Source organism: Asparagus officinalis, chromosome 5 (assembly GCF_001876935.1).
Source record: "Asparagus officinalis chromosome 5, Aspof.V1, whole genome shotgun sequence".
Taxonomy (NCBI): Eukaryota; Viridiplantae; Streptophyta; class Magnoliopsida; order Asparagales; family Asparagaceae; genus Asparagus; species Asparagus officinalis.
The window spans coordinates 7308058-7320170 of NC_033798.1; the positions used below are offsets into that span (position 1 = coordinate 7308058).

The window sequence follows — 12113 nt, forward strand, 5'->3', positions numbered from 1 at the left end:
GCACAACAGTGACACAACTTGAAATCTCAGCGGGCCAAAAAGTCAACCGACATGTTGTTTGTTTCTCGGTTCCGCTGCTCCGTGCCGTAACGAGCCAGCTGCTAAAAAAGGCGACACCCCATTTGAATCCTCGCCCTCTCTCGATGTCAGCACAAAACCCAGCTCTCTCTCTCTCTCTCTCTCTCTCATCTCTGATCTTAGACTAATAAACATCATTAGTTATGCTAGTAGTCATTTAATCACTTCGCTTTGCTCATCGTCGCGTTGGTAGTCGTGGAGGCTTTGTTCTTTCTCGGCACGCATTTCGCACGTGCATCATTGATTTCCTTTACAGCTTTTCCCGCCTTTTGAGACCCCCTGCTGTAATGATTCCCCATCAAAATAATGCCATCAACGCATTAATTAATCAATAAATAAATAGAGTTGGGGAAATGAAATATGTTTTGCTACATGATCCAAATTCCAAAATATAGAAAAATGACCCAAAATATAGAAACAATAGGGATGATCAGTTCATTATGCAATAGAAGAAAAATACATCACTTGTCCCTCTATTGATGCCATATTTCGAGTCTTTGAGGGATTTTTGTATTTTTGTATGATCAAAATATATCGAAATATTTTGAAATTTTATTTTCTAAAGAGATTACTTGTACGATATCACATCAATGATTTGAATTCTCAATTTCACGATCCGAAATTTAAATTCGGGCCGATAGTATTTAGCACGCTGAATATTTTATTAACAACAGCATAGCTCAACTCCATGCAGAAACTAAAAAAATTCCTCAATGACCCAAAATATGAGACCAATAGGGGGGGACAAGTGAGATGTCTTGGATAATGTCATCATTAATGATGGCCAACTCATTATCCAATAGGAGGTGGACACCTCACTTGTCCCCCCTATTAGTCCCATATTTTGGGTCCCTGTAGCAAAACTCGCAAAAACTGAATTTAAAAAACCGACAATTGAATTTTGTAATTTGAGCTATAGTTTCATTTGTCTGATTTTAACATTTGCTTAATATTTTTAAAAACCTCAAATATCCATGAAAATTAACTCCAAAAAATAAAATAAAATAAAATAAAGTATTACCTATAGTCAGCAGCATTGAAAGAATACGATCTCTTTTGCAGCGAAAAAACAGAAGAATCCCCGTCATCACCATCGCTATCAGCTTTCTTCTTCGCCTCAATCAAGCTCCCGCTAAAGCAACCCTCCTTCCCTCCGACCGGAGAGCCCGAATCCGAACCTCCACGTGTCAAAACGGCCGCGCCGCCCCTCGTCATCGACGCCGATCCGCACGAAACGATCTGCATCAGGACCTCAGAAGCCCGGAACCTCCCGCTGCCGACCGCCCGATCCTCCGACCCGATCTCGATCTCCTCCCTATCAAGAACCAATTTGCTCCTAATTTTCTTTTCCTCGGTCTGAGTGGAGGCGTCAACGATGAGATCGGACCTGGAGACTTTATACTCGTTGAGATCGAAGGAGTCCCATGGAGACTTCTTCTTCTTCTTCCTGTCAAGGTCAGGAGCTCGATCGGAGCCGGTGGAGGAGGAGGAAGAATCTTGAGATATCGAGCGCGACGAGAGGTCCAGCAGCGGGAGCTCGGATCCCTTGAGCACGTACTCGAGGCCGTGAGCAGGATAGATGAAATCATCGTCGCTCAGATCTTGCCACACGAATCCATTCTTGTAGCTCCTAAGCGGAGCAGTTACGAGGTCAGATTGATGGAAATTTTGAAAATAATTTTAAAAAAAAAACTTATTCTTAATTATTCAGGACAGATATTATTAATTGGTTTGGGAGGTGCTACAGGCACACCACCGGACGCACTCTTAATCACACTCCCTTTTTTGCTACAGTACATAAGGCTCACACGAGATTTCTGTACTGTAGCAGGAGAGGGAGCATGACTGAGGGCGTTTCCGGTGGTGTGTCTGTATCATTTTTCAATTGGTTTATTATAACAGAAAAAAAAACCCTCAAAAAATTAAGGGACTGGAATCAACAATACCTTTTGGAGGACCAAGAGTACATGCTTGCCATTCCTCTCCCTCTCAGAGCATTAAGACGATTGATGACGTCTGAGGTTAAGGATTAGCAAAGATCGAACAAATCTTTTTGTTAGATTAGATTAAGTACTTCGATTGATGGAAAAAGCTATTACCTTTGAGATAGAGGCCATGGCTTGAGGAGAGGGGGACCTCCATGAAATGGGGATGCTCTAAGTGCCCGTTTCTCGAGAGGTAGTAGACGACCGCGATTCTTCTCCCTGGCTTCTTTGAGCTCGTGGGCTCAATCCAAACCATCCTCCTCTCTGGGCTGATCCCTGCCTCTGCTCTCCTTCTTGATTGGATCGCCATTAGAGTTTTTTTTTTCCTTTTTGTTGGAGGAGAAGTCAAAAAAAAAAAACTCTAGATTTGTTTATAAAGACGGAAGACAAGGTTGAAATAGCGTGGTAGTTTTGAGAGCGGGACTCGGATTCAAATACGGAGATGCTGGGGACAAGGGGGAAGTGACAAATTGGAAAGCCAGGGGGGGGTTTAGCTGTGACATGTGAAATGACAGATATGCCCTCGATCGAGTCCGGCTATTTAGATGCTGTTCCGTGGATAGGCTTGTAAATTCGGTGGAGAGGTAATTTGTTGAAGGGGTTTTTAGATAAAATAATGTTAGAGGCACACCACCCACCACAACCCCAACCACACTCCCTCCTCTCATTGCTACAGTAAACCGGGCCCTACATGGGATTTTAAATTTTTTAAAATCCCATGTGGGGCCCGGTTTACTGTAGCAATGAGAGGGGGAGTGTGATTGGGGTTGTGGTGGGTGGTGTGCCCCTAACACCACTCTTTTAGATATTAATCCCTTGGCTCTTGAATGTTTTGAAGTTAGGGCTCACATCATTTGGTTTGTTAAAAGTCGTTTCAAATAATTTAGCGTTTTTCTCACATTGGTCCCCCAAATCTGTGAGGGGTTGTTTGGTTGTATGTTTTTACCATGTAAAAGGATGGAAAATGTAAAAAAATGAGTCTCAATGTCAGCTTTCATCAATGACCCAAAATATGGGACCAATAGAGGGGACAAGTGAGGTGTCCTCTTCCTATTAGATAATGAGTTGGCCATCATTAATGATGGCCAACTCATTATCTAATAGGAAGAGGACACCTCACTTGTCCCCTCTATTGGTCCCATATTTTGGGTCCCTATAGCAAAGCTCTTTTACATTAAAAAATTCCTCAATGACCCAAAATATGGGACCAATAGAGGGCACAAGTGAGGTGTACTCTTCCTATTAGATAATGAGTTGGCCATCATTGGTCATCATTAATGATGGCCAACTCATTATCTAATAGGAAGAGGACACCTCACTTGTCCCCTCTATTGGTCCCATATTTTGGGTCCCTGTAGCAAAGCTCTAGATAATGAGTTGGTCATCATTAATGATGGCCAACTCATTATCTAATAGGAAGAGGACACCTCACTTGTTTACATTATTTGTTTAAATTCTCTTTTATATGAAAATCTTACACTTTTTGATGAGGTGTCACCGAAAGTAAAATCACCAAATAGGAGTGATTTTGTTGGAAAGCCAACACAATGTCATAAATGTGTCCAAAAAAATAATAATAAAGTCAAAACCTTGTAGAAAGTGGTTAGGTGGACAACCACTTTTCATTTTGTGTCATAAATACTCTAGTTTACATTATACTATCCAAACAATGTAATACTATTATTTTAGGATTCACAAAGATTCCTAACCAAACAATGTAAACACTCAAATAGAGAGTGGTGAGGTGGATAACCACTTTCTATTTTGTGTCATAAATACTCTAGTTTCCTAAAGGCATCCAAACAGCCCCTAAAGCTCTCTTAAATAAGTTCCTCTAATTTAAAAATTGGTAATTTAACTCTATATTAACTAAATTTCATTATTTTTTATAGTATGCCATCGTCTTCCCTTAAAAAGTTATGTCTAATACGTTAGTACTAGTAAGAGGGTGCAATATTGCAAGCACAGAAAGGGTAGGACAAGAGAATACAGGAGGAAAAATGTCTATGGAAAAGAGTGATCAAAACATATAAGACTAATGAAATCTAGTTAACTTGGAGTTAAGTTAATAGTTTTTAATGCAAGAGAACTTACAGATTTAGGTGACATATTTAAATTATATGACATGTGGACTTATTTGAGAAAAGTTATAAATTTGGAGGACATATTTAAAACATACCCATTTCGGAGACTATATTTAAAAATAGGTTTAGATTAGGGGATCAATATAAGAAAAACCTAATATTTTAAATTACTGTTAGTTGCTCTGATTCTTATTAACTTTCTTAGTATAGAATGCCAACTTTGACAAGAGAATTGAATATCCTAATAGCAATTTCAATAATTTGAGCGTTAATTTCGAAATATTGAAGATGCAAAAGGTACCAGTAAAAAAAACCCTTTATTAGAAGTTCGAGGCGGAAGCATGGTCAGCTGCTCTGCTCCGTGCAAAGTGGGGTTGACTCATAAATAAAGGGTGCTTTTTCACAGAAAGTTATCAATTTAAGATTATTTAGTGATACAGATACTAATGATTTCCTCTTTAAAAGTCAAGACTTTATTTTACTTTTGTCGGAAAAAGTTACAATCTTGTCAAGTAGCAATAATATCGATCATATAGCTCTCCGAGCATATCAAATGTAATGAATAGAATGAGAACGAAGGGAACCATACAATCTTTGTTTTCAGGTGTATTTGATTAGTTTGAAAAACAATGATTTTCTAATTTTATGTTGTTGCAAATCATATTTGTTGGGAGCTATACTTTGCTGTTTAGCAAGTTAAATTGTTAAAGTTAACTCAAACTGCTTTGGTGTTCCCATTCACCCGAGTGCAACTCAGTGCCAAGCAACGGACAATTGTACTTCTACATACTATGCCCCAATCAACTTGGCGGTCAGAGAGACTAGTAGGGACGACAACTCAATCGACTTGTCGAGTTGACACCCACTCATATCGACTCGAAATGCGGTACTTGTCGCTCCCTTTATCGAAGACGACTCACCACGAGTCCACTCGAATATTTGTCAGACGCCTCGTGAAGACGACTCGAAAGGCGTTACTTCTCGGCGAAGCTAAAGGACAACTTCTATCTCGAGCCTATCCTCACTAGCAACGTGTCAACATCGCCTTTAATACATGTCAGGTGCATCATGCCTCTCGCCCCGATAACCTTCACAACTCATCGGCCCATGTAGGTACTGTCATGCCGCCCATAGGCCTGTCCATCCGGGCCGGGCAAAAACGGAGCCCGGACCCGGACTCGGGTACCCCGGGCCGGGTCCGGGCCCAGGCCCGACCGGGCCGGGCCAAAATAAATTCTTTATTAATAATTAATAAATCATTTACAAATTACAAGTATAAATTTATTTTGGAATTCATCGCATCACAATAGATAAGTACATCCCAACTAGGTTTTTTTTAAAAAAAATTTTATAAAAAAATGCTAAAAATTAATTTAATATTATTATATTTTATATAATTATGTATTAGTATATACTTCCAAATTATTATGTAACTATATATTATATATACATATATTATATGTAAATATATTGTATATATTTATAAGTTATAATTTGAGAGAGAATGAATTGCATAAGTAGCCGTTGCCCGTTGGGCCAATGGGAAAGAAGTAGCTGTTGTAATATACTATACTTATATATACTTATATACTAAGAGAGAGAGTATACACACACACATATATAAAAAAGTATACTTATATAATATGGAGTATACATATATAAGAGAGAGTATACTTTTATATACATATATACTAAGAGAGATTCAGAGTATTATTAGCTATTTATATAATATATATTATTACCCACCACTTATATTTATACATATTATAAGAGAGTGTATATTTACTTATATATACTTATATAGAGAGAGTTATACATATATAAGAGAGAGTATACTTATAATACATACAGACCCGGCCCAAGGGGTAGCGGGACAGGCGGTTGCCTAGGCCCCCCAAAAACAGGGGCCCCATCCTCTTCCTCACTCCTACCTGCCGCAGACCCTCTCACATAAAAAAAACAGTAAGTCTCTCTCTCTCTCACCTCAATTCTCAAATGGTGGATTTTGATGCGATTTAATCAATTCTTAATTGTTTTTGGTATGGAAAAGAGGATTTTGTTAGAAGTGAGGAGAATTAATGGGATTTTGGTAATTTTGTTTTGCTCTTTTATTTGTGGTTTCCGTTTCCTTGATGGGTTTTTTGGAGAAAGTGTCATCTTTATGGATTTTTACATTGTTATTAAGGCTTGTGTAGCTTTGGAAAGAGTGGTGTAGTTTATTTTCATGGTTCCTGGAATTTGTATTCATAGTTCCTGATGCTCAATTTCGTTGCCTTTGGACAAAGAAACTATGTCTCACTTAAGAAAAATATAACGGAAAAAATGGTCTTCCAGGCGAAACCAATATTTATGATCGCTGTCTATTACCAAAACTGACATATTCAACCTCCATATCATAAATTAATCATGCTTTCAATCTTGTTGCAAGATAAATAAGTTTTACTTGAAATGTGGATGCCTAGATTATGCCCACAACGTGTTTGAGTTAATGTCGAAAAGGAATGATTTTGCTCGGGCTGCTATCATTTTTAGTTACTGGGTTTATAGTTAGTTTAAAAGCATTTATTACTCTAAAATCTCTTCTTTTTACTGAACTATTATCTGATTTATTTGCAGTACCATCCGGATGTGTGCAAGCGTGTTGTCGTGTTGATCTGAAATTTGTTTAAAGTGAAACTATTCAAATTTCAAGGTAATTTTATAACTTTATAAATTATAATTTTTGTTGATCTTATGTATTTTAGTATTTGTATATAATTTTTTGTAGATCTGAAATTTGCATTGTTGATTGATCATATTTTTTCAGCGTTCATCAAGCTTCCTAGAAAGTATAGTTCTGGATATGAAAAAAGAAAAAAGAAACAAAAATTGGCCAGGGTGGGTAGCTTAGGAGAACTACATTGTGTTTGATCCTTGGGGTTAGTTATATCATCCCTTGGTATGTAGGCAGCCCTAAAGTTACTTGGGTGCAACACTTTATTTAAAAAAAAAAATCTTGAATATAGAAGGGCCCCTTTAGTATTTTTGTTCAAGTTTTTGCCTAGGGCCCCCTAATGCTCAGGACCGGTCCTGTATACATATATACTAAGAGAGAGAGTATATATATACATACATACATACATTATACATATATAAGAGAGAGTATTCTTATATATACTTATATAAGAGAAAGTATACTTATATATACTTATACATATATACTTATATAAGAGAGAGTATACTTATATGAGAAAAATGGGTATACTTGGTACCAAGGATCATTGGTAGTGACGTGGACACATCTTGTCCATACATCACACCTTGAAGATGGAGCCTCACAAACTCCAAGGTGTGATGTATAGACAAGATGTGTCCACATCACTACCAAGGATCCTTGGCCCAAGTATACCCATATTCCTCTACTTATATATACTTATATACTAAGAGAGAGTATATATACACACACATATGACATATTATACATATATAGAAATATATTATATAAGAGAGTGTATACATATATAAGAGAGAGTATACCTATATATACATATATACTAAGAGAGAGTATATATATACATACATACATACATTATACATATATAAGAGAGAGTATTCTTATATAAGAGAAAATATACGAATCCGGGCCGGGTCGGGCTCGGGCCGGGCACAAAAGACTCATCCACACACGGATACATATTGACTATGTGATCACTAGAACATCAAGACATACACATATACAATCTTGTTTTCAGGTGTATTTGATTAGTTTGGAAAACAATGTACTTCTAATTTTATGTTTTTTCCAATCATATTTGTGGGAGCTATAATTTGCTGTTTAGCAAGTTAAACTGTTAAAAATAACTTAATTCTTATTTATGTAACTTTTTATTTATTTACAAAAAAAAACTCAATCGAGTCAAAGCTGTTTATTCTTAAGGGTTTATTATTATTATTAGAAACCGTCTTAATAATAAGGTAATTATACAGAATCTATTCAATGTCAATTTATAGATATATCATCTTTAAAGTGAATCTTTGTTGTAACCAAACCACCTCCCGACCAAATTTTCAAAAAAAAAAACTTTAAAAGCATTAACAAAATGAGTTAGGTGCTTTGAATGAGAGTTTTCAAAAAGTAACTTGAATTGAGTATTAAAAAAAAGAAAATAAGAAAAAGAAGAAGAAGAAAAGACTAGGAGGTGGTTGATTGTCATACAAACCAACTTAATTTTAAGGTGGTTTATATAAATTGACATTGAAGAAGTGGTTTCTTTATAACAATCTTCAGTTGCGAACCCAGAACTTCTGAAAGTAGTGTCACGATATAATAAATAATAAAAAAAATTTCAAAAAAATATATTTAAAAAATGATCATGATTTTATAGTCAATAAGGACACTATGAATCTGTTTGATCAATGCTTAAGGTAATAAGTGGTGTAAAATGCAAAAAAAAAAACCATACGAATAGAATAGTCTAACAACTTACCATTGAACTAAATGGGTAATAAGCAGGGCATGAATTATAAAATTATGGATCTTACCAAATAGTTAACAACTTACCATGGTTAATGCTTGAAATGATGAGTTGTCAACTATACGCTTGAAGTGTGAAATGGTAACATGTTTGATGTATGAAATGGTATAAATACATGAATGTTAATAAGTTGTATATAATCTATTTCTACCATTGAAGTTAATATTCTACCCCACTTATTAACTAAAAAACATCATAATTACCCATCATACCTGGAGGGAGTGGTGTCATATGGTGTATGTAGATCCACCAATGACCACCCTATTCTTAAGGTCGTTTCTAAGAAGAAACCTTATTCTTAGGGTCCGTTTGGTTCGTTGTTTTGAGCCGTGTAAATGTTTTTCTTCTCCTGACACCTGCTCCACATCGACAAAACCCATTCTAGGGTTTTCGTTTCCCAGCTTTGGTTCGTTTCTCCCCCTCGTCCCTCTAGCCGCGGAAATCCCCTCCACATTAGACTTTTTTCGTCGCCCCATTTCCTTCGAAAACGAGAGGAAATCGCCCCCGATCTGTACTATTGTCAGATCTCGGGGTTTTGGGGGGAAACGCAGTTGAGGGCTAGGGTCACCCGCTTTTTCACTCTTCGCGCCTTGATTTCTCTTCGTGGCTTGCGGGAGTTCTATACTATTGATTTTGTGCTTGATTTCCATAGAAGAAGACCCTAGTTCCTATTTGTTGGTGTTTTTGTTGGATTTTGCTAAAAAATCAGCGCATTTATTGGGAAAAATTTTCGGGTTTTTTACCAACTTTGATCTTCCTGGAAACTGATTTCAGACCTAAGGTATGATTCTCAACTCAGAATTGATTTGTTGAAAATTTTGTATGGTTTGAATTATTAGGATGAAATTTTGCATTTTCTATAGTTATCTAAAAATTAATAGAAATTAATCTGAAAATATAATTGTAATTAACTAAAAATATTACTGTAATTAACTAAAAATTATATTAATTATTATAAATATAATTGCAAAGAGAACAGAAATGAACTGAGAATTATCTTAAATGGTCTTAAAGTAACTGAAAATATTGATGAAAATATTAACTAAAAATTTTCTTTAGATCTTGTTATGTGTCATTTAAGTTTTGATTATTGACATTGCATATGAATGCTTGGTAGGTATATTAATTATTTTAAGTTATGATTTTCTTTAGATCTTGTTATGTGTCATTTAAGTTTGTGGTTGCTAAAAGATTTCATTTTCCTAAGATGCAAGCAATCTTCTGATTTCATTCCTTCTGATTTTGCTCCTTCTAATTTTGGTTGTTGGGTTTGTGATTTCATTCCAGGTTGCTAAAAGATGTTCTGGTTTATGGTTACTGAACACAATTTGAGTTTGTGTTGATTACATGTTTGGGTTTGTGGTTGCTAAAAGATTTCCATATTTTCATTTCTGACTTTGTGGACTGTTTTGCTGTAACAATCTGATGCATTGGTTACATGTGCTCGGGAATGAGAAGTTGTGTTGATGGTTGGGTGGTTGGTTGGTTTGTGTTGTTGGTTGGGTTACATGTGCTCGGGAATGAGAAGTTGTGTTGATGGTTGGGTGGTTGGTTGGTTTGTGTTGTTGGTTGGCTGGTGGGTGTTTGGTTGGCTGGTGGGTGTTTCCTGGTTCATTGTTGGTTGGTTGTTGTGTTCAGGTTTGTGACAACTTCTATTTGTTCAGGTTGGTGGGTGTTTCCTGATTACATGTTCTGTTGTTCAACTTCTCTTTGAGCTCATGTTTGTGCACACCAATTTTGTGAGCTCTGGTTTGTGTTATGTTTTGTGCACATATGACATCTTCTCTTTTGCTCAAGTTCTATTTGAGCTCATGTTTTGTGGATGCTCTGTTGTTCAACTTCTATTTGAGCTCATGTTTTGTGGATGCTCTGTTGTTCAACTTCTATTTGAGCTCATGTTTGTTCATGACCAGTTTTACTGATGCTCTGGTTTGTGCTATGTTTGTGTTCAGTCACTTGGAGTTCTATGTGTGTTCAGATTTTCCGCACTATTTGTTGATTATGATACTGTTTGTGGGTGTTCAATTTAGGCTATGATGATTGTCAATTTTTCTAAGATTAGCAACATGCAATATCTGTTGATATTGCACTAGATGGCTAACAATGATGATATTAAATAAGTTTTGAGCTCACAGCCATAATTCGCATATACATGTGGCTGATTTATTTGACATGATGTCAAGAAATAATTTCAAATGATTTTTTGCACATAAAGTTCAACATGCATAAATTATCAGGTTCGATGCTATTTGCTATGTAATGATTTTTTGCACATAAAGTTCAACATGCATAAATTATCAGGTTCGATGCTATTTGCTATGTTATATGCTAAAATATGGCTATTCAAGCCGTTTATATGTTTTTATAGGTTCCAGAACTTTTTTTGGCTAATTCAGGTACGTATTTCATAAATTTATGAATAATCAGGTTATTACAGGTCTTGTTTATTTTTTCTTGGAAAACAGGTTTTGTGTGATTATTTTCATCTCAAACAGGTATATTTTATGTCAAATCAGGTACACAGTTCATGTTACAGTAGGTTTCATATGATTTCAGGTTTCGTATGATTTCATTAATACAAATAGAAATTTATAATTCATTCGGGATATTATTATTTATTCATGATACATTCGCACTTTTATATGATTAAGATAGAAATTTATAATTCATTCGGGATATTATTATTTATTCATGATACATTCGCACTTTTATATGATTAAGATTACATCCCATAACTAGCACAAATCCTACACACTTCAAAACCAACCAAACACAAGAAAAGTAGAAAATGTCAAATCAACAAAAGTTTTTCCTTTTTTTCTCATGCAAACCAAACACAAGAAAAGTAAATACATTGGTTTCCCACTATTTTTTTGTGCGAACCAAACCAAAACAATCTATTTCTTAGAAAAGTTTGGAAAACTAAAAACTTGTGTTTCTTTACATGGAATTACATTTCCATATATCTAGGAAACGAACCAAACAGCCCCTTAAGGAAGAAATATTAACGAGGTGGACGCCAAGCAAATTCTTTGCAGTTTTGATATCAACTTTTGATGAAGGGATTTCATACATCAAGTACACATCCAGTAAACATGGGAAGAAACAAAATAATTCAAGCAGAAAATCTGTTGATCCATCAAATTCACCAATGAAAAAGTACAGCAATAAGGGAGAAAAACCACAAGATCCTGTAGATTATACTAACTTCATCCACTAAATTTTTTGCTGCTGTTACTATAATGATTCTCAGTAATCAACAGTTTCTCAATATTTTAAAAAAGAAAGCAAGTTATACCAGGAAAAAATAATGTCAAACACAATTAACCTTCCATCTAAGCTAATAAGTAAATCCCAAACTCTAGCAATTCTAAAAGAAATGGAAGAGCACACACCATCTCCAACCCTAGAAAATACAAATAAATTTACTTTCATTCAAATCGAAGCAAAAT

The 12113-nt window shown here is 35.6% G+C and overlaps 1 protein-coding gene across 2 annotated transcripts; it reads right to left on the reverse strand.

The window, feature by feature from the left end:
- LOC109843594 (protein UPSTREAM OF FLC-like) lies at positions 7 to 2663 on the reverse strand. Of its 2 annotated transcripts, none has more exons than XM_020412538.1 (4): positions 2178 to 2663; positions 2025 to 2094; positions 1100 to 1708; positions 7 to 357 (listed from the first exon to the last, which is right to left on the reverse strand). In XM_020412538.1, exons 1-4 carry the CDS (start codon positions 2371 to 2373, stop codon positions 240 to 242), a joined length of 993 nt encoding a protein of 330 aa, XP_020268127.1. In that variant the 5' UTR covers positions 2374 to 2663; the 3' UTR covers positions 7 to 239. The 2 variants fall into 2 exon arrangements, with proteins under 2 accessions (XP_020268127.1, XP_020268126.1); XM_020412537.1 differs by having other exon boundaries at positions 7 to 360.

Bases quoted from the DNA above. Each gene is read 5' to 3' on its own strand.
- LOC109843594 (XM_020412537.1), bottom strand. From the start codon at position 2,373: ATGGCGATCCAATCAAGAAGGAGAGCAGAGGCAGGGATCAGCCCAGAG. The intron at 2,095-2,177 runs GTAATAGCTTTT...CCTTAACCTCAG, and splicing joins CCATGGCCTCTATCTCAAAG to ACGTCATCAATCGTCTTAAT. The intron at 361-1,099 runs GTAATACTTTAT...GAATCATTACAG, and splicing joins TTCAATGCTGCTGACTATAG to CAGGGGGTCTCAAAAGGCGG.